The 23592-nt window shown below is 34.7% G+C and overlaps 1 protein-coding gene, 1 long non-coding RNA gene and 1 pseudogene across 2 annotated transcripts; 2 read left to right on the top strand and 1 right to left on the bottom strand.

The window, feature by feature from the left end:
* Positions 1 to 453: 453 nt before the first annotated feature.
* LOC108467643 (MLO-like protein 11) lies at positions 454 to 6942 on the top strand. The gene is made up of 15 exons (XM_017768359.2): positions 454 to 1541; positions 2042 to 2099; positions 2231 to 2463; positions 2573 to 2689; positions 2837 to 2897; positions 3106 to 3200; positions 3310 to 3384; positions 3498 to 3583; positions 4615 to 4664; positions 4861 to 4901; positions 5057 to 5227; positions 5326 to 5361; positions 5447 to 5514; positions 5601 to 5661; positions 6291 to 6942. Exons 1-15 carry the CDS (start codon positions 1407 to 1409, stop codon positions 6672 to 6674), a joined length of 1671 nt encoding a protein of 556 aa, XP_017623848.1. The 5' UTR covers positions 454 to 1406; the 3' UTR covers positions 6675 to 6942.
* Positions 6943 to 8653: 1711 nt separating this feature from the next.
* LOC108468554 (probable serine/threonine-protein kinase At1g54610) lies at positions 8654 to 22586 on the top strand (annotated as a pseudogene).
* Positions 9208 to 9991, bottom strand: LOC128279408 (uncharacterized). The gene is made up of 2 exons (XR_008269524.1): positions 9734 to 9991; positions 9208 to 9456 (listed from the first exon to the last, which is right to left on the bottom strand). It is a non-coding gene; the product is annotated as an uncharacterized LOC128279408 (long non-coding RNA).
* Positions 22587 to 23592: the final 1006 nt, after the last annotated feature.

Genomic DNA, 23592 nt, shown 5'->3' with positions numbered 1-23592 from the left:
AAAATTAAAATTATATAAATTTTAGTGAAATAATTATTTAAATTTGATTGATGTAGATTAGGTATAAAAAGTGAAGGTTTTAATAGTAAAAAGGCTCTAAAATATGTCAAATTTGACGTTTTTAATTTAACTCGAATAAAAAAATATAAATAGAGTTAAGATGATAAAATATGTCTCGTCAACTCGAAATTTTTTTACTCAATTGGATTGAATGCTGATCCCTAATCATTGTACATAGTTTTTTGACAAGATTACTAATTGGACCAAAACAGACGAGATACAACTTAAAAGATTACTTATGACCGAAAAACTTTAGGGGCCAATCTGAAAATTGGAGCATACTTTAGGGACCTTTTTCCAAAAGTAAAATATTTATTCATATATTTAATATAAATAAATTTAAAATATACAAATATAAAAAAATTATAAAAGTGAACAGTGAGATCTCTCCTAGCGTAGGTCCATGTGCATCAGCATTGCCAGTTGCCAACCTCTTCATTAAAGTTTTTCATTTCCAAAAGCTGAAAACTCCAATTTTATGGTTCACTAAAGTGCAGAAATTTTAAAAAAGTTTTTTATTTTATTTTATTTTTAAGTTTGTGATTTCCACTCTGGGTTTTTCAAGTTTATTCCAAATCTCTTCTTTTTGCTATAAAAAAGAGATCTGATATTACTATTTTTCACTTCAGTCCCTCTTGTCTTTTCTAGTTTTCTTCCATCTATTTTAGTCTGTAAAAAAAGTGCAAAAAAAATTACGCATTTATTACAAAAGAGTGTTCAAACTTTAGACATAGAAGCCGTGCTTAGTATTTGAGTGGCAAAGAGCTGTTGAAAATATTAACTCTTGCCTTTAAAAGTTTTGTTTTTTTCTTAGTTTATAAGGGTAGTAGTTTAATTACTCAGTACCTGGATCAAACCCCATTATTGCATTTAAGAAAAAGCCACCAAATACCCCTTTTTTGGTGTTTTTTTCAAAGTCTCATAGCTCAAATCAAGCTTCTGCCTTGATTTTATTGTTCAGAAGCTTCAAAATAGGGGGAAAAAGGCTTTTCTTTTAGTGTATTTTTGTTGTTTTAAGTTGAAACTAGAAGTACCCTTCTTTTAAATCCTTGTTCTTGATTCAAGTGTTCATATGCTGTAGTTTAAGAGAGTGAGTGGAGATTTGGATAGTTCTTTGAAGTAAAAGAACATGATATGTTGATATTTAGTTTGTTCTTTTTGAAGATTTAGTGGGATAAACTTCTGAGACAGGATGATATTCAAGACACAGATTTCTGTTTTTTTTTTTTGTGTTTAAATTTATGTAGGATTTTTGTAATTCTAGACATAGTTGCAGCATTCGTTTGAATGATTTTGGTGGTGGGATTAGGTTTGAAAGGAAGGTTTTAAAAGGGTTGTATTCAAATATGGTGGAAGATGAGAAAAATGATAAAGAAATGAGATCATTAGCATTAACACCAACATGGTCAGTTGCCACTGTTTTGACAATCTTTGTTGTGGTATCTTTGATCGTTGAACGGTCGATTCACCGGTTAAGCAAGGTGAGCAAAGCCCCTTTTTTGTTGCCTTTATCATGTTTGTAGCTTTTCTTGAATGAGATTATGCAGTTATGAGTCTTTAGGTAGAAATCTATTAGTTTCTCAATAAAATTTTGATTATTTATTGTGTTAATTTGATGAGTAAATATGTTGTTGGTTGTTAGTAGTTGTGTTTACGTAGCAAATTATAATGTATTGACAAGCCTTGTTTTAGTTTCTTTGCCACAAAAGCAATGTAATTTGTGTTGTTCATCTCGTCTATGTATGCTTTTGGCTCGAAAGTTTTGGTATTTCTAGCATGTTCTCAATTTATTTTTGATTTGAATTCGAAATTTTTTTTAAGAGATTACTAGTGTTGATGGTAGTTTTTAAGTTTCATGAAATTATGTGGGCAAGAACAGTTTCAAATTCATAAATATGATATGAACATAGTAAGTAATTTGGAATTTAGAGTTTTTGCTATGCTGACATCTTATATGACTTGTTGTACTAATTTGTTACAGTGGTTACGGAAAACTAATCGGAAACCTCTGCTTGCGGCAGTGGAGAAGATGAAAGAAGGTATTTTCATATATTTCTAATCGAAACGGATGGTATATCTTGATTTGGGGTTTCACTAAATTTTTCATAAACTAACTTTAGCTCCCTTTTCTTTTGTCTTGTCGTATTTATGGTCCGACTTGTGTCTTCAGAGTTAATGCTGCTTGGTTTTATATCACTCCTTCTAATAGCAACCTCAAGCACAATAGCCAATATTTGTATTCCATCGAAGTTCTACGATAGTACCTTTGCACCATGCACCAAGTCCGAGATTGATGAAGACCTTGAAGATGATTCTTCTAAGGAACGTAAGCTTTTGATGGCTACCAATTTTCATTTATTTAGGAGAATGTTGAATGGCATGAACCGGAATACCTGCGCAAAGGCATGTAACTAATCCATTTATTTGACTCGAGATTATGCTATTTTAGTTTGATTTATTCTTTTTCTTTTTTGTATATGATCTAACATCTCGAAGTTATTTGGTTTTTAAGGATCATGAACCATTTGTTTCATACGAAGGTCTTGAGCAGTTGCATCGCTTCATTTTTGTCATGGCAATCACGCATGTATCATATAGTTGCTTAACAATGTTACTTGCAATTGTGAAGGTTAGGCCTTTGAATTTTGTTTAGGTTATATTGCTCGGACTATTAATTTTGTTTCAGTTATCTGTGTCCAATAGATACGATGAAATCTTGAAATTTTCAGTTTTAGGTTGATTATTTGCTTACATTTCGATATTAACTATTTGGTAGATACATAGTTGGAGGGCATGGGAGGATGAAGCTCATATGGATCGACATGATATATTAAATGGTAAGTTCAATGTTATATTATCGGCTGGTTTAGATAATACCCGTGTTTGACACATTCTTTGATATGGTGTGCGGATATGATCCTCTAAGGACCGTATTAGTTGCATACCAGTATCCAATACTTAGACTGAGCCTGAGTTAATAGGATGTTGTAACTATAGGATTTGTTTTAAAGATATTAAATGATGATTGGAATTTACTTGCTTCAGCAAAAGCAAGAGAGTTGATAATGCAAAGACAAACAGCTTTTGTCGTAAACCGCGAGTCGAACAACTTGACCAAAAACAGTCTTTTTATTTGGGTGGTAGGTACCATCAACTTGTATACTTTGAAAATCGGGTTCATTTATTTTACTCATTTTTAATTGTTTATTATTTACATAATTGCTTGCTGTTCTTATTTTCAACTGGCAGAAATGTTTCTTCCAGCAATTCGGATATTCAGTGGTTCGTGCTGACTATTTGACTCTCCGCAAGGGCTTCATCATGGTAACAATCAGATTTTCCTTGTAATTGCAAAGTTACTATTATTTCTTTGTCCATTGTACGACGTATATCTGTTCATCCCTTGCACCTTTTGTTTTTTTTTGTATTCATGGCAGAATCACAACCTGACATCGAAGTACGATTTTCATGGCTATATGATTCGTTCTATGGAGGAAGAATTTCAACGAATTGTTGGTGTTAGGCAAGTAATGTTTTCATAAGGAACTATCTTATTGTTTCTCGGTCATATTGTGCCAAAAGCCCCTGTTTGTTCCTATGGATTGTGGAGTAACTCGTTTCTTTTTAACTGTGAAATGGATTAAAACATCAAATGACCCGTGCCAAAGTGAAAATTCTAGCTGCTTTATCACCCTTATCTAGTTTTAGGGTAAATTACACTGGGAGCCGCCTAACTATTGGTAAGTTTCTTTTTGATCACTCAATTATGAAAAGTTACAAAATGGTTATCCAAGTATTTGGTTTTGTCTTTTTGGTCACCTGTCGTTACATAGCTAATAGAAAGATAACTTGGCAGCTTTTAAAATTGGTATAATAGTAACTTTTACTTCAATATCTATACATTGTGTCAATTTAGTTTTGATTCTGAAAAATTTCACTCTCTACATTTACACATTGTGTAATTTGGTCTTTTTCTGTAGTTTTGCTTCTCTTTAATTTTAATGAAAAAAATGAAAATACAGAATTGCAAAAAGGACTAAATTACACCATGCGGAGATGTTGAGAGTTAATTTTTTTAGAATAAAGACTAAGTTGACACAATGTATAAATGTTGAGAGTTAAAGTTGCTATTATTCTAGTTTTAAAACCTATCACATCATTTTTCCATTGCCATTTAATGGCTGGTGACCAAAAAAGACAAAATTGAATAGTTGAGTGATCATTTTGTAACTTTTCATAGTTAGGTGATCAAAAAAAACTTACCGATAGTTGGATGACTACTAGTATAATTGACCCCTATTTTTCACTTGTCGAGGTTGTTGTATCTATTGGTTTTTGCTTTTATTGTGGGTATGTGCCATTACATGGAAACTATGTATCTTGTTTTCGGATATGCCATACTTGAAACTACCATAAAAGATAATGTAACTCGCGCATTTCTATGCTCGGATGTCATCACGGCCATTTCTATGCTCAGATGTCATCACGGGCTTCATGGTTGAGTTGATTTTTAGATTGTGGATTGCTAAAGTTCTTATGTTTAATCTTTTGCAGTGCTCCGCTTTGGGGATTCGTTGTCGCGTTTATGCTGTTCAACGTGAAAGGTATTGTACATTGAAAATTGAGATTGAATTATAATGCTTTATCATGAGTATGTTATTCATGGTTATTACGTTCCAATCAATGCATTTTTCCTGATTGTTGAAAGCACGAAGGAGTTTCGAGTGGTGTGTTCATTTATTAGGCAATTCCATCGACTCACCGTATTCATGATTTATTGGCTATTTTCCATTCTTACAGGGTCTAATCTGTATTTCTGGATAGCAATCCTTCCCATTACCGTAAGTCTTCTCCCCTTTTATTGCTGGGTATTATTTTCGGGATTCACCGCCCTTTTTACTAGGACTTAAATACAAGTGTCATACAAGAATATATGTTTGGTTTGGTGCTTGCATATGCATTGAAAAACTAACACTTGAAGAGATTTCATGTGCAGCTTGTTCTTCTTGTGGGCGCAAAGCTACAACATGTCATCGCAACCTTGGCACTAGAGACTGCCGACATGACTGGTTATGTTACTGGAGCAAAGCTGAGGCCTCGAGATGAACTTTTCTGGTTCAAGAAGCCGGAATGGTTGTTGTCCCTTATACATTTCATTCTATTCCAGGTTGTTGTTTACGACAATGCATTCGAGTAAAAAGATTTTGAATTACTCACAACTTACATTTCATCGGACTATTATATTCTCGTCTCATTTCTCTGCAGAATGCATTCGAACTGGCTTCGTTTTTCTGGTTCTGGGTACCTTCTGTTCTCTGACTCGATCGATGATGAGACTTTGATATTATAGACATGTGTTAGTTAGTGTTTGTTGATATCTTTGCAGTGGCAATTCGGCTACGATTCATGCTTCATCCGTAACCATACGCTTGTTTACATAAGACTGATTTTGGGGTATGAGTGTTTTTATTGACTCTCTAGTTTAATGTGCGGATTTCATCGGTCATGTGTCCTTACTTGATTGTCCTTTAAACTCGTAGGTTTGCTGGGCAATTTATTTGTAGCTACATCACTCTTCCACTCTATGCTTTGGTCACTCAGGTATTATATTTGTTTGTTTACATCCCATTCACTCGAGGAAAAGAATCAAAGCAAAATTCAAACTCTGGGTACGAGTTTCGGATATAAGTATGCTTCTCACAAGGGTATTTTTGGTAAAAGTACCATGGAGGCTCATGTATTAAGAGTCAAATTGCATTTTGCTCTCTATTAAAAATGGGTAAATTAATCCCTATATGTTAAATCAAAAGAGTAAACCGGTTATTTCCGTTAAAAGTTTCATCTATTTGTACTCTTAAAAATTGGTGTGGTTGACGGAATAACCAGATAGTAACACATGTTGTGCCACATGTACTTTATGTTGATGTAGAGGAATCAGTTTTAATCAGTAGAAATAGATACAAGGGTTAATTTATCCAATTTTTTAGTAGAGAGTACAAAATGTAATCAGTTATTTTTACTTTTTAAAGATCCTTCCGTGTATTGAGAATCTTTGAAAGATCATATCCTCGTATCTACCATGGTTAACTGCAAATAGGCTTTCATAGTAAATTTTTCGATATTAAAGGCTACCTCAATATCCGAATCAAATTGTTTCAACGGAGAAAAACATCTAAACAGCTTCGTTTATGCCTTTGATCTCTATTTATGAACGGTTTCATTTATTTCAGATGGGAACGAACTATAAGGCAGCGCTAATTCCGCAAAGGATACGGGAGACAATCCATGGATGGGGCAAAGCAGCAAGGAGAAAGAGGAGGCTCGGACGTTTCACCGACGATTCAACCATACATACGGAAACAAGCACGGTAATGTCACTCGAGGAAGATGACCACCGGTTGATCGATATTCACGAAGATGACAAGGACACATACAATGAGGTAGAGTTGCAACCGCCACCAAACATTACATCCACTCCTTCCCCAGCATTCGCTAACGAAAATTCGAGCCGGGTTGGTACACCGTTACTTAGGCCGTCTTCTTCCGTTTCGGCATCGACAATCTCTAAACTTCAAAAGGAAGATTTCCAAAGATCATCTTCTATGCCAAAATGACACAAAACTACATGTGTAATAATTTTAGGTATAGGGACATAAAGTGAATAACACAGCAATAATTATTAGATTTGCGGATCATAATTATTGTTGTTCGGATTTTTAATTTTTAAAAGTATTCGTATCTAACATTTGTATACAACATATAGGTATACGCGTTTAATCTTCTAAATATATGAAAAAACTGTTTGTATTTAGCATGACTCGAGTTGAGATTGTGGTGTTGCAAGTTGATACATGAACTAATATGTACATTTTTCGATATAAATTTAAATATTTTTTATTATTTAAGTTGAATTCAAGTACTAAATTATGTTATAATTTGATTTTTAATTTTAGAATGATATTAGTTTAATTATTTCGGATGTTAATTTTTAAAAACATTTTCTTAATGAAAAAAGAAGTTTTTTTCTCAGTATGATAATTTGAAGTGACAATTTAACAAGAATAGTTATGGGTTTTTATTATTTGGATTATGAATTAAAATATAGATATTAAATGAAACTTAATTTGTGATTTATTAGATTGATATTAGTATTCTCAAAATAATTTTAGTTCGAATTATAGTTAGATCAGTCTATGGCCCGACTCAGTTAAAAAATTTGTCCGAAAAGTGGGAGGGTTGGGTAAAAATATAGACTCTAAAAATAGGATTGTGCAAAAAAATAAGGCCTTTTTAGAAAAATGAGCCGGGTCTCGAGTAAAGTGTTTTTGCCTGGGTCTGGCTTGACCTGAATTTGTAAGAAGAAAAAAATGTTGTTTTCTTGCTATTTTCTCACAGTTTTGCTGGCATCTCACTATTATATTGCGACTATTTGTTGTTATTGTTTGGATATAGTATAACTCTTATTTTATTATTAATTTTGCTACTATTTTAAAGACATTTGCTTGTTATATTGCACTTGCACTTATGTTAGTGTTATTTAAGTATAAATTTTTTAATTTATTTTTAATTTGTTGAGAAATATTTATTTTAATGTTTTTAGTATTTTTAATATATTATATTTTTTATAAAAATTGTATTAAAAAATTTAATACAGGCCTGGCCCGAGTTTTAGTATTTTTATCGGATCGAATTTGGACAAAATTTTAGATTCATTTTTCGGGTTGAGTTGGGCTCAAAACTATCAAACAGGCCTAAGGTTTTATCAAGACCCGACCCTTCCCATAGACAAATACAATTGAGACTTTAATTTGAATGTAATAATACACATTTAAATAAATAAATAGATCAATGTATTTTATATTAATAAATATAATTATTTAGGTATGCAATTATATCAATAATTATATTAATAAATCAAAATTTTATGTTTCACAAAATCAAAATTGATATATAACTTTGGGATTTATAAAAAAAATGAAAACTCTCAAATTTCTTTTTAAAATTCTTTTTTCCTTCCGTTTTTCACTTGCAAAATCTTTAGATCATATAATTCTCTTTAGGTTTTTAGAGTCAATAATTATACTGCAAAGGATCAAGCTTTTTTCTAAAAGGTACTTGATTTTCTTTTACCAACACAAAAAAACTTGATTTCCAGTGGGTTTTTGTTGGTTTTTCTGGGTTTTTTAAGCTTTTAGGCAATTTAGAATTGTGGATTTTGAACCATCTGGTTTGACAAGGAGAGTTAATTTTTTTTTTTTGGAGTGTACAAAGAACTGTCATTTCAAGGCTGGTATTGAATTTGTATTAGTTTGTTCATCTAGCAAGCTTGCTTTTGTAAGTCACACACACACACACACACATATATATATATATATATATAAAAGTTAAGGTTTTATTTTTTATAATTACATTGAATTGGATTTTTGGTAAAGTCTGTAGTTTTATTTATTTTTTTAAAAAAGAAAATGGGTTCTTGGTTATATTCATTTGGTTGAAAGGTGGTGAAGAAATGAGATTTTTATTATGTTGAAATTTGAATGGAATGTTGGAACTTTATATTTTAAAGTTAAGAGTAAGCTTTTTAAGTGTAATGGGAATGGATGAAGATGATAATATTGGAAAATAGAATTCTAGAAGATTTTAGTGTATGTATGATGGGTTGCATTTGTTGTAAGCCTTCTGCCATTGAAGATAGTAAGGACAGTCCCATAGATAGGACTTCAAGCAAAGCCTCGTTAGATGTTAGGGTATTGAGGGCTACTTCTTCGCGTAGGGAGGAAGCATATAGAGAAAAGGATCAGTGTGATAATGATGACGTGAGGACGATGTTGATAGATAAACAAGTGAATGTTTCGGTTTTGTTACATTATCAAATTTTGGATAGGAAGAGGGAGAAGCAGGAGTTTATTGCTAGTCAACAGCCTAGGATCGGTACTGTTCCAAAAGCAACTGAAGGAGAACAGGTGGCTGCAGGGTGGCCTGCGTGGTTAGCTGTGGTAGCGGGAGAAGCAATCAGGGGATGGATACCACGGCGTGCAGACTCGTTTGAGAAAATAGATAAAGTAGTTATATGCTTACTCAAATTAATTTGTTGGATACTTTAATAGCCAATTTTGGCCAGAACTATAAAACAAAATTAAACCCAAATGAATAATGAAAGTCTAATTGTTCTTTAAGTCCATTTACAACATATGTATGGCCCAACAACATAAGGCTCATTTAAAATCAAATACAAACCCAAACTACCCAAGCCCAATTCTAACCCTAGCCCATTACAAATAGAACAGCAGCAACCCTAGCTATCAAGCCACCAGCCGCCGCATGCTAGGCCAACCATTGGCCAACTCGCACAGAGCCTTCCCTGCACGCCACCACCGACTTCCACGCCTCTGACACCTGTAGAGAGAAATTAATACAAGGCATAATAGCAAAACGACAAACAAAATGGAGGTAAAGGGTTGTAATTCGGCTTTAAAAGCCTGAGGATCCTCTTTGTAAGTTTTTCACACACACCATTAATAAAACAAGCAGAACAAAAGCTCGAAAAGGTTGATTTTTTATTCTGTTTATACTGTTCTTTGCCTCCCCTTTTATTTTATTTTATTTTTTATCTTTTATTTTTTATTTAAAAATCAATTTTAAACACACAAAAAAAAGGGAAGGAAACACTTACTTGGACCGCCGACAGTCGATTCCAAAAAGGGGGTAAAAGGACCTCTTTCTCTTGTTTTTGGGCTGAAAAGATTGTGGCCCTTGAATGGCTTAAACAGGGGCTAGAAAGCCCGGCTCGCACCTCCCAACTACCGCCCATGGTGGCACCGTGACAACGGCGGCGATGATGGGTTTTAAAACCCTACCCGCAAGGTAGAAAGGGAGAGGAAGAGAGAGCAAAGAGACTCTCTGCTTTTTTTTTTAAAAAAAAAGGGGGGAGGGGGGCTGAAATGAAAGGGAAATAAAAAAATTTGGCTTAAATAGCCAAGCAAAACGTCACCGTTTTGCAAAACCCCCCCACGCCTCAAAACGACGTCGTTTAGGGGGGAGCGTGACCCAGCCCGTACCCAGCGGAGGATCCGCGCATTTTGACCTAATGGTCTATTTCCGCATTGGATCCCTTCGCTTTCTTAGTGCGTTTCAATGTAGTCTCGCCTTACCTTTTTATTTCGATTTTTTCCCCAGAATTTTGCCTCTATTTCATTTTGGTCCTCCGACCATTCGAAGAGATAGACCCTTGGAATGTTGCGTACAAAGGGTCTGGGACATTTGCTCTTTGATCCTTGTTCTCTCGCGCACATTCTAATATAGTCCTTGGCAACTTTTATTTCTTTTTATGATTTATACCCTGAATTTCGACCCAATTTTAATCTCATCCTTAGTTTGTTAATTTATTTATTTATTTCTTTTTCAAAACCGTTTTATTATTACATATTTATTTATTTTATTTTTAAAAATTATTTTGTATTAAACTGTTTTGTATTTTTATATACTATCTATTTTGAATTTCTTTTACACATTGTTTATTTTAAACTTATTATATATTATTTTAAGTTATTATATATATTATCTATTTTAAACTTTATATATATATTAGTTAGTCTAAACTATTATATATGTTATTCTAAAATTAGTTAAATTTTTACAAAAAACCTTTTAGTTATTTATTTTTATATATATCTATTATCTATTTTAAACTTTTGTATTTATTATCCATTTTACATTTTTATAGGTTACTTAGTAAACTGTTTTATATGTTTTTTTAAAAGGGTTTCATATTGTTTATTTTAAACTGTTTTTTTAATTATTATTTTGAATTGTTTTTATATACATATATTACTTATTTTAAATAGTATTGTTTATTTTAAATTGTTTCATATGATTTATTTCATTTTTATGTGAATATTGAAATGATATATGTTGTATGGTTGCTGCCATTGTGTGTATTTTAATTTGATTATTTCGTATTTTTATATTGCTGTTGCTCATTCGTATGATGTTATGTTCATGTACTATTGTCCACGCTCATTACTATATTTTTATTTTCGTGTCATCGCATCATGAATTTAATCCCAACATATTTATCCAATAAATCATTTTATCTTAACCCAAACAAATAACGTACGTCGTTTAAATATCGTATTCGCTATTATTCAAAAACAAAAATTTCAAAATAAGGCAATGTTTTGCGTTTTGGAACATCGACGAGTTGTGGCCTAACTTACGGGGTTTCGGTTCTCTCGTTGATTCTAAATAGCCAAATATCTTTTTGAGTTTTAAAATACACGGAATTCTAATTAAAATTAAAGACAAACTTAAGCTCGGGAATTCATAGTATCGTGTCCTAACTTACGAGATGTGATTCTCCGATATCTTGAGACGAAGAAATCTTTAACAATCGTTTTGAGCTAATTCAAGCGTTTTTAAAAAAACGACGTTGATAAAAAAGATCGTATCTTAAATCTGTTCCCGATTTTTCAACTTTTGACATTAAAACACTAACTAATCAATTTGGTACCAATTTTGGGCGTGACGAGGGTGCTAATCCTTCCTCGCACGTATCCGATTCCCGAACCCGTTCTCTCGAGTTTTGTAGACCAAAAACACCGTTTTAGTAAACTAAAATGTTTTATTAAAATAAAGGTGATCCGATCACATCTAATAAAGATCGGTGGCGACTTCCGTTTTAATCTTCGCTTTCAAACAAAGTCGATTTCTGTTTTCAAAAAAATGGTTTCGATAGTTACAATGGTGTTTTTATTTGCTTGATTCTCATGTTTTGAATAACATTGTTAATTTCGTATGCGGCTTATGGGTTATTTTTTGCGGTTTCATGTTTGTGTGGATTGATCGCCAAGATTCACCATTTTGCTACTGTATTTGGAATCATAGTTCTTTGTTAGTTTCATAAACTCAATAAAAAACTAGATACGGGTTAATATGCTTCCCGAACTTATATTTTTTTATGCAGATTGGCCAGGGAACTTAAGCTAGTGTTTATAGGGCTCCCGTTTTGGATCAGAAAAAAGTTGTTTCTCTGAAAAAAGTAAGATTTGATAACCATGATCCAGAGAGTGCTCAGTTTATGGCAAGGGAAATTCATATTCTACGAAGACTTGATCATCCGAATGTTGTAAAGCTAGAAGACCTGGTTACTTCAAGGATGTCTTGCAGCTTGTACCTTGTTTTTGAGTTCATGGAACATGTTTTGGCTGGTCTTGCTTTACACTCTGGTCTCGAATTTTCAGAATCTCGGATACTTCGGATTCTTTTGCTTTTATATTTTTTGTTGGCAAAAATTTATTGTCTTGACATTCAATTTATTGGACTTTTGGACAGGTTAAGTGCTACATGAAGCAACTTTTGCGTGGACTCGACCATTGTCACGGTGGCGGTGTCCTACATTGAGAGGGTCCCAATCTTCTAATTGACAATAATGGCATCTTGAAGATTGCAGACTTTGGACTGGCTAGTTTTTATGATCCGAATCAAAGTCAACCCTTCACAAGTCGTGTTGTAACTCTTTGGTATAGACCACCAGAGCTTTTACTTGGAGCTACTTGCTACGGTACTGCCGTGGATTTATGGAGTACTGGTTGCATACTAGCTGAGCTATACGCTGGCAAGCCTATTATGCCTGGAAGAACCGAGGTATGCTTTTGTTATTCAATGACATGTTTCCTACTAAGCATTTAAGTGTAGATGCATAACAATTATTGTGGCTACCTGAGGTAGCTATGACGTTCTCTTGAATTGTGCTTTGTCTCGTTCGTCTAATTTGTGGTAATTAAATTGGAATAGTTTGGTTGCAAAATTAAATGATCAAGGTTGTCGCCTTTCTGCTTTTGTAGGTGGAGCAGTTGCGTAAAATTTTCAAAACTTTGTGGCTCACCTTCTGAAGACTATTGGAGAAAATCGAAGTTGCCTAATGCATCCATTTTTAAACCCCAACAGCCTTATAGGCCTCGTGTTGCAGAAATATTTCAGGAATTCACAGCTCCAGCTTTAGCACTCTTGGAAACATTACTTTCCATCGACCCTGCTGGTCGTGGATCTGCAGCTTCTGCTCTCAAGAGTGAGGTATAGTGACCAAAATAGAACGAAGTCAATAGTTTAGTGACCATTCTTGTACTTTTCTATTGTAATTGCTGTACAAGCCCAATTTGCAGGTCCAGATTAAACCAAATGACCCACTAAACCCAAACCTAATACCTAACCCTAGCCTAATTAGCCCAATACTCAAAACAAAAAAAAAGAAAAGAAAAAGAAACCCTAAATCACCTAATCCCACTGTCTTAGTTGCATTGATAGTGCAAATAGCACTTACCTTCACCACCGTTTGCCTGCCATACAAAAAGAAGAAAAGACATTAAGTATATATATATATATATATATATATATATATATATAATAAAGTTTGTAAATGGCTATAAAAAGGCCATACTAAAACCATTGTAGCGAAAAGAAGAAAATTTTTTTTTGGAGCAAATACAAAAAAAAAACGCATTTGACAATTTTTAGATCTAAGCACAAAAGAAAACAGAGATCCAAGCAACACTAAAGAAACAGGAAAATAAAAATTGAAATATCAAGAATCAAAATCTAAAACAAAAGGTGATATTACATTATTATTATTTTCTTTCTATTTATTATTATTTTTTTCCTTTTTATTTTATTTTCGAATTTGCTTACCTCTACATATCATATATCATAAGGACATAAAAAAATAAAAAAAAGCAAAAAACGTACCTTCGGAAATCCTACCACCGCACGCGGTGGACGGCGACGACGACCGACGGGGCATATGGTGGCTTGTTCACCGGACTTTAACTCTGGCTAGGGGGCGAGAGAGAGCAACTGATTTCTTTTCAAATGAAGATAGCAGAAATGAATTTAGCCCAAAAACTTGGCTTTCATAGCCTTAGGAAACGGCAGCGTTTTGGGGTTCCCTCCCCAGACGCAAAACGACGTCGTTTTGGGGAGGGAACTAGCGAACCGACCCGCCTAGAAAGAGGATCCGCGCATTTTTTTAGGCGGAAGGGCTATTTGCACATTTAGCCCTTCCGCTTTTTCATGTCTCTATAATCAAGTTATTGCTACTTTAAATTCGGCCCTGGAATATGTCTCGTTTTTCAATTTGGTCCTCGACCACGCGCTGCTTTTTAGGATGGGGAATATTGCGTTTTCAGTACTTCTAGGATATGCGCATGCTGCAATTTGGTTGTTTTTCTTTTTGTTTTCTTTGAAATTCACCCCAAAATTCGTTTTTGCTTCGATTTTCGTCCCTCTTCTACTCTTTCTCATTATTTTACTTTAATTTTAATTTTATTCATGCTATTATATTTTAATTATTTGTTATATTTTTGTTATACTTATATATATATATATATATATATATGTATATTATATATATTATATAGTATTATTAATAGTTTTACTATTATTGTTTTTATTTTGTATGTCACCTATGTACTCTATAAATATATATGTATTATGTTCCATATCACACATATTTATATATCAATATTATATTATGTATATTTCTTTTTTTTAAATACTATATATATATATATATGTATGTATATATTTAGATATTATATGTATGATATTTATGTTATGTACATACTTTTAATATTATCATGTATTTATTTTTTACATATGTATATATCTATGTAATATCATTAATAGTTATTTTTAATATTATTATGCATATCTTGTATAAATATTTTAAATATTGTATTTTATTATGTATATATTTTTAATACGGATACATTTTTATTACTCGTATATATATTTTAATATTATTTTATTGTTATGCATATACTTTAATACTATATCATTTTTATTTTTATTTTTCATATCATCTTATGTTTATGTTTTTCAAACTATATCATGTATATATATTTATATAGTTATTAATAATGTTTTTTTATTATGATTATTTCTAATATGTATGTGTTATGTATTTACTTCTAATACTATGTATTGTATATTCTTACTATAATCATTATTACCATCACCATTATTTTTATTATCATATTATTGTCATTTTTTTATCATTCATTATTTCCTATCCTTTATATATTATTATTGTTATTAACGTACATTATTATTATCAATTTACTATTAATTTTACTTTTATTATTACTACTATATTATTATTATTATCATTATCATTATTATTATTATCATATTTATACTTATATTTATTTTATCCTAATGTCATTTTATTATTATTATATATATACATATCCTTTTACCTCTGTTTTTATATACATATATTTTAAATATTATTACTATTTTTTATTTTTATTACCATTATTGTTATTATACTTGTATCTATATATATTTTGTTTTAATACTATTATTATTACTACTTCCATTATCTTTTATCTCTAACTATTATTATTATTTTATATATATTATTATCTATATTATTATTATTACTATTATTCTTTATTGTCATGGTTAATATTTTTATAGCTATTATTTTTATTACTAATATTACTATTGTTATATCTAGTATTATTTTTACTTTCATTATAATTACTACTATATTATAGAGTCTTTAACATTTTTTAATTTATTCGGTCATTTTCAAATTAGCATTTTTACGAAGAGGGATCGTATTTCAATGTCTTTCAAGCTTTCATTTTTTTCGACACTAAGACACTAATTAATCAACTAGGTACCAATTTTTGGGCGTTGCGAGGGTGCTAATCCTTCCTCGTGCGTAACCGACTCCCGAACTTGTTTTCTTGATTTACGTGGACCAAAATCGTTGTTTAAATAAATTAAACCATTTATTAAAAATAACCACTTTTACAAGGTGATCCAATCACACTTAAAAAGATTGGTGACGACTCCCGTTTTGGTTTTTCTTCAAGTTGATACCCGTTTTCCAAAAAAATGGTTACGACAATTGCTTATCAATATTATTGTCATAACGTAATCTTTTTGGTGGTTTTCAGTTCTTTACAACCGAACCTCTTCCCTGTGATCTTTCAAGCTTGCCAAAGTATCCTCCAAGCAAAGAGCTTGATGCAAAGAAAAGGGACAATGAAGCTCGAATGTGCATATAGCATATTTAATCACTAGAAAATATAAATATTCTTTAGACTCTTTGGGCGTTTCTTTTAACTTGTAATTGCATGTTGGCCCAACGATTAAATAAATTTATCTCTTCAGTAATGGAGTTTGCTTTTTACTAGTTGAGCTATTATTATCTTTCATGTTCTGCCACTGCTTCCGTAATAGCCTGAAATCTTGAATGGTCACTATAGGTGCTAATAAATTACTCTTGTTGGTATTGACAGACAAGGAGTAGCAGGAACAAAAGGCCAGAAACTGGAACTTGACAGGAGAACAACAGGAGAGTCTCAAGCTATCCCAGCACCTGATGCTAATGCTGAATTAGTATCGTCAATGCAGGTAACTTACGATTTGGTTAATAATATCCCATCCCCTTTTTGCTCAATATGTTTGGTGATGGGCATCGTTAAATAGTGATTGCATCATGTTATCAATTTGGTCTTCAATGTCACAACTCGCAAGATCTCTAAGTTCATACATAGGATTCATTTTCAAGGTTAATGACCTCAATTGTAATTTGTTTTAGGTGATTAGGCCTATTTTAGACTCTGTTTTAAACATTACGAAGAGCCGGAGTGAGAAGTTTAATCCTCATCCCGAGGAAGTTACCTCAGGCTTTCCTATAGGTCCACCTAGACCTTCACAAGCAGTAGCATCAAATGCAGATGCAGATGGGAATTGTCAGAAGAGAGCTTCCCATTCAGGGCCACTGGCTCACCGGGCTGCATGGATGAACTCAGGGAATGTTATGGGATATAGTAATTGGTTGAGCAGTTATCGGTTGTTAAGAAGTTGTTAACAACAGTTATAGACTTAAAGTTTACTTCTTCTGTATAAGGAAGAGACTCTCTGTTCATAAGAGGTTAACTAAGAATTGAATAATACCTTTGTTTTTCATTTAATATTTTTTGCAATTTCTTCTTGAAGATTTCTCTGTTTTACTAAGATTCTATCATGGTATCAGTCGCCTCTTTATTCTGGACCTATGGCTCACACAAACTCTGCTGATTCTACTTCTACTGATGGTTGTTGTGCTGCGTTTCACGGTGACAAGGTGGTGAACTCTTTTCCTCGGCATGATATAATAAAGCTTGATGACGGTACTTTCATTCAGTGGCGCCAACAGGTACGTTTCATTCTTGGTGGTTATAGTTTGCTAGGCTTTGTCGATGGCACATTATCTCCGCCATCACGGTTTCTAGCTTCACCGGATGGATCTCTGGTTCCTAATTCTGCTGCTCAAGTATTTGATCAACAAGATCAGTTGCTTAACTCGTGGCTTCTCTCCACGGTTAGCTCTTCGTGTCTGGCTTCATTTACAGATGCGAGATCTACATGTGATGTCTGGACTACCGCGGCGCGTCTCTTTGCTGCGGATATTGGCGCTAAACAGTCCCGGATTCGGCATGAACTTCATTCACTTACGAAAGGTGCATTGTCTATTAAGCAATATGTTGCCAAAATTACAACTCTGTGTGCTTTGTTGGCGGCCTCTGGCACTCGGATCTTGGACGAGGAGAAGACGCAGGTGATGCTCATAGGTTTGCCTTTCGGTTTTGATGCGGTTGTATCCTCGGCGTCTTTGTGGTCGGAACCGGTGCCGTTTCAACGTCTCGTTGATATTCTCCTCGAGTGTGAAACTCGACAGTTACGGGCTGCTCAAGAAGTTGTTATGCATGCCAATCTGGTTGAAGGTGGTCCCTCGCCCGCACCGGAAGCTTCTGTTCGTGGTGGTCGTCCGCTGATGAGTGGTCGTGGACGTGGTTTTAGGCCGAGGATTCAATGCCAGATCTACAATAGACTTGGGCATCTTGCTCAGAAATGTTATTATCATTTTCGTCGAAACTTTGATGGGTCGTAGGCGGAGGCTCGGGCGACGGATGCGGCTCATGCTCTTGGCGGGTCTCGCTCAGTTCCTTTTGCTCCTCAACGTGGTTTTGATGGTGGCGTTGGAGGGCCTTCTGCTCAACGAATGAGATTTACTCATTCTTTTGGTCAAAATCAGCATGCTTTTAGACCACATTATGATTTTGGTCAAAATTGGACTCCAGCTGGTTATTATGGTGGGCCCATGCATAATGCTTATGTTGGGCAGAATAGTGCCTTGGACGGTCATGTGCCTAGGCCTGGGCTTAGTCGGCCGAATCTAGCTTATGTCTCTCATGAACCTTCTAGGCCGTGTGCTCCTTATAATGGGCTTAGAGCTGGAAATGCCGGTGGACAATTAAATGATTATAGGCCAGTTAACAATTGTGTTCAGGTTGGGTATCCTTTGAGTTCTGAACCGGACATTGGTGATGGGTGTGATCACTCGGCCCCACCTATTCCTTGGCGAACGAAGCCGCGAGCTCGTGTCTATAGTGGTTCCGATCCGTATATTGGCCTTCCTCGGGTTGGTGACTTACATGCGTCTAATTTTTCGGGTTCTTCTAATTCACATGTTAATACTGCTCAGTTTGGTTCTAATGGTGGTGACACTGATGGCTATATTCCCGTACCTGTTGGGTCTGCTTCTTGGTACCCGGATTCGAGAGCTAGCAATCATGTATGTCGCGATGCGTTGGCTCTTCAAGGTTCTTCTCCGTATTTCGGTAAGTCCTCTCTTTTGATGGGTGACGGTACTCCTGCCTCAATATCTTCTGTTGGCACTTGTGTTTTGCCTACGCACTCTAAATTACTTCGGTTATCTGATGTGTTGTGTGTTCCACGCATCCGTAAAAACTTGATGTCTGTCTCTCAGTTTGCTAGAGATAATAATGTCTATTTTGAGTTTCACCCCACATATTGTGTTGTAAAGGACATTGTGACCCAGGAAACGCTTCTGAAGGGCCACATTCATGATGGGTTATATCAGTTCTCACTGCCAGATGTTTCCAGGCCGACAGTTTTGGTTCCAGTTGCTGCTTCTATTGAAGTTCAGAATAAACTTGATAAAGGTGATGTGTTTGCCTTGTGGCATAAACGCCTCGGTCACCCGTCTACTTGTGTTGTTAAAAGTATTCTAAATAAATGTAATGTTGTGTTGGCAAAAGACTGTCTTGATGGTGTGTGTACAGCGTGTCAAAAAAGAAAATCTCAGAAGTTACCTTTTACTCGTTCTACTACTGAATATCATACTCCTTTTGAATTGGTTGTTTCTGATCTTTGGGGCCCTGCATCTGTTTCTTGTGGGAATCATTGGTATTATATAGCGTTTGTTGACGTATGCACTCGGTTTACATGGGTGTATTTGTTGCGACAAAAGTCACAAGCACTCTAATATTTTGTTCAATTTCATCAACTTGTTAAAACTCAATTTGGGGTGAGTATTAAACAGTTTCAGAGTGATTGCGGTGGCGAGTGTCGTGCCTTCACATCGTTTCTTACTTCTCAAGGAATTCTTCATCGCATCACATGCCCACATACTTCTGAACAAAATGGGGTGGTTGAGCGCAAACATCGTCACATTGTTGATATGGGTATTACTCTTCTAGCTCAGGCTAGCTTATCTATGGAATACTAGGGCTATGCCTTCTGTTGTGCTGTTTATCTTATCAATCGTCTACCTACAGCAGTTTTGAAGGGTCTGACTCCTTTTCAGGCTCTATATGGACATGCTCCCACTTATGATCATCTGCGGGTGTTCGGGTGTTGCTGTTTCCCTTACTTACGCCCGTTTTCATCTCATAAGTTAGATTTTCGTTCTCAACCTTCTATTTTTTTAGGCTATAGTCCTCACCACAAAGGCTATCAGTGTCTTCTACTTTCTGGAACAATTGTGGTTTCTCGTTATGTTGTCTTTGATGAAACTCGATTTTTATCGTCTACTTCTGCGTCGAATTCTGTGCCTGTGCGGCGCTCGTCTGTGTCCACATTTGTTCCTCTTGTTCAACCATAATCTGTGGCTGTTACTCGTTCGGGTGTTCCTTTCCCGGCTTAATCGTCCTCTCCAGGTAGTTGTTCTTCCGTTCCTGTCCCTGCTCAGTCTGGGGTTGGGTCTGATCAAGAGCCCAGTGGGTGTTCATCCGGGAATAGTATTCCTTCTGGCTCTATTGCTGTTGAGGGAGACCCTACTGGCCATTTCGTCGGTGCTACTCCTGTATCTAATACGCATCCAATGGTGACGCGAGCTAAGGCTGGTATTTTTAAGCCTAAGGTTATGCATGTTGAAGTCACCGAACCTTCTACGATTAAAGAAGCTCTGTCCACTCCAGAATGGCGTTCTGTAGCTCAAGATGAGTTTGATGCTCTCGTTCGCAATTCTACCTGGGAGCTTGTTCCTCTTCCACCTAACCGAAAGGTTATAGGGTGTAAATGGATCTTCAAGGTCAAGAAGAATCCTGATGGGACTATTGATCGTCGCAAGGCTCGATTAGTTGCTAAGGGCTGTTCTCAAGTCCCTGGCTGTGACTTCAAGGAAACGTTTAGCCCAGTGATCAAGCCGGCTACTATACGAACAATTTTGTCCATTGCTGTGACTAAGGGGTGGTCTTTACGACGAGTTGATGTAAATAATACCTTTCTTAATGGTGATCCGACCGATGAAGTGTTTATGCAATGACCCATTGGTTATGTCCAACAGTCCAAATGGTGAGCGACTTGTGTGTCGTTTAACGAAGGCTTTGTATGGCTTACGGCAAGCTCCGCGTGCCTGGTTTCTCAAATTACGGCAGTTTCTTATCTCTTCTGGGTTTGTTCTTTCTAAATCGGATGCTTCCTTATTTGTCCGAGTTTCCTCAGCACTTACACTTTATGTGCTTGTCTATGTGGATGATATTGTTATCACTGGCAGTTCATTTGATGAAATTAATTGTTTTGTTCAGCAGTTACATAATGAGTTTGCTTTAAAGGATATGGGTGAGCTTCATTATTTTTTGGGTATTGAAGTCAGTCGGTCTTCCTCTGGCAGTCTTCATTTGTCTCAGCGCAAATACATTCGCGAGCTTCTTACTCGAAGTTCTATGGCTAATGCCAAAGGTGTTCATACTCCAATGGTGAGTTCATCTGTTTTGTCTAAAAGTGAGGTGAGCATTGGCGAACCCAATTGAATATCGCAGATCTTGCGAGCACCTTCTGATATGTTGTTCTAACTTCATACGACATTGCTTATCTTTGTTAATCGGTGTGTCAATTCATGCATGCTCCCACTTCTTCTCATATGGTGGCTTTAAAACGAATTTTGCGATATTTATGTGGAACTCTTTCTCATGGGTTGGTATTTCGTCCGTCAGATCGTCTCTCGTTGGTCGGTTATGCTGATGCAAATTGGGGTCTTGATTTTGATGATCGTCGGTCTACTACGGGCTACTGTGTCTATTTTGGCCATACTCCTATCTCATGGTGTTCTAAAAAGCAGACAGTTGTTTCTCGCTCTACGACAGAGGCCGAATATCGCAGTTTAGCTGCGGCCACTAGTGATGTGACTTGGCTGGTCTCCTTACTAGCAGAACTCAAGGTCAATTCGGTTGATCTATCGACTGTATGGTGTGACAATTCTAGTGCCGTAGCTGTTGCGGCTAATCCGGTTCTTCACTCCAAGTTTAAACATGTTGAGCTTGACTTATTTTTTATTCTCGAGAAGGTGGCCAGTGGAGACTTGGTTGTTGGTGAGGTTCCCGCTTGTGACCAGGTGGCCGATATTCTTACTAAACCATTATCAGTATCTCTGTTTAGTCGGTTTCGTAGTCTTCTTCGGGTGTTGCCCCTTGAGGAAGTTGGGTGAATGTTATGGGATATAGTAATTGGTTGAGCAGTTATCGGTTGTTAAGAAGTTGTTAACAGCAGTTATAGACTTACTTAAAGTTTACTTCTTCTATATAAGGAAGAGACTCTCTGTTCATAAGAGGTTAACTAAGAATTGAATAATACCTTTGTTTTTCATTTAATATTTTCTGCAATTTCTTCTTGAAGATTTCTCTGTTTTACTAAGATTCTATCAGGGAATAACCTTGATGATGCTCCTAAATTTTCTACTGCTGCTACTGACTTGTCAATGATGTCGAGTTTAGTTGCAGCAAGGAGAAGTAATCTTGTATCAGAAGATCACAAAGAAAAATAGCAAAACCATAATGTGCAGCAGAAAGAATATGGAAGAAGTAACAACAAAGATGCGGTTCCGGTAAGTAGTAAACTAAGGGTATTTATGGTTCTTCTATTTCATTTATTCCGGTTTTCGGTTGCTTGCATTGCAATTAACATCTATCAATTTCAAGCACCTGATACATGCTTCTGAATGATGTTTACTTTTCCAGCTTGGTTATGGATCTAAGGGTAACAAGCTTCACTATTCCGGTCCACTATTAGTTCCATCATCAAGCAACACCGATTAGTTTCTCAAGGATCACAATCGCCAAATCGGAGAAGCTGTTCGTCGAGCACGCCTCGACAAGGCAAAGATGAAGGAAGTTCAGTTACAAGAGTACGACCAAATATCAACCAAACCGTTATTTGTTTCAGGTCGTTGAGCTGAATTTTGCATCTCAAGATGATCATTGCAAATAATTTTGGTTGCTGTGTTCCTAGTTGTTGGGTGGCCTTTATATTTTTGTATAGTTTTTATTTTCAGCCCCTAGGCAGATAGGTAGTGGGCATATATAGCTATGATTATTCTTGTAGAGCTTATTAGTAGCCATAAGAGAAGGAATGAAAGAAGCAAATTCTAGAAGTAATTGCAGTAGCATTAATGTTGAATGAAAAGCACATGTAGCTTTAGAAAACTTGGGTTATTCATCGAAAGTAGAGACGCTAACCATTCTTAACTGGACCTAAAAGGCAGCTGTATGGAAAATCTGGGCATCATTCATCGTCTGTTCAAAACTAACATTCCATTTATGACTACATAATTTTAGAATTCTTAGAACCAAATTTCTACGTAAATATTCTCTCAAACCACCATTGATACTTTTAATAGCATCTCAAATCTCTATGTAAATACCTCTCAAACCAACTCTCCATTCACGTCTTTTGTTATGGTTAAGATATTTTATATTTATATAATTTATTAAATAAAATTTAATAAGTATTCATATCATATGGAAATATGATAAAAGAAATTGAGTGCATGAAAAAAAATTAAATACTCTCTCTATCCCAATAAATAAAAACATCATAGTAGTCACACATAATTAAAATTTACTAATATATATATATATATTAAAAATTACTTCATTGAAATTTTTATAATCTATGTACTTTTAAAAAAATATATTTTTAAAATTTATGTAATTTTTTATTCATATTTAATTTTAAAGAATAAGAGGTAAAAACGAAAAAGTGTTCATCATTAAAAATTAAAATGTGACAAATTTAGTATATATTGTGTTAGACATATATTTATATTTGTAAGTCTCATTTTTCAATGATTAAGATTGATCCTTGAATCTGAATGTTGTTAGATTTGATAGTAAGAAGTTTTAGTTCAAGTTTTGCGGATGAAAAAAATAGTGTTGGAAATGTTTCTCGACTTAGATT

This window comes from Gossypium arboreum, chromosome 8, assembly GCF_025698485.1.
Source record: "Gossypium arboreum isolate Shixiya-1 chromosome 8, ASM2569848v2, whole genome shotgun sequence".
Taxonomy (NCBI): Eukaryota; Viridiplantae; Streptophyta; class Magnoliopsida; order Malvales; family Malvaceae; genus Gossypium; species Gossypium arboreum.
Note: the sequence above shows the minus strand (reverse complement) of the source record. Positions and strands in the feature narration are given on the sequence as shown.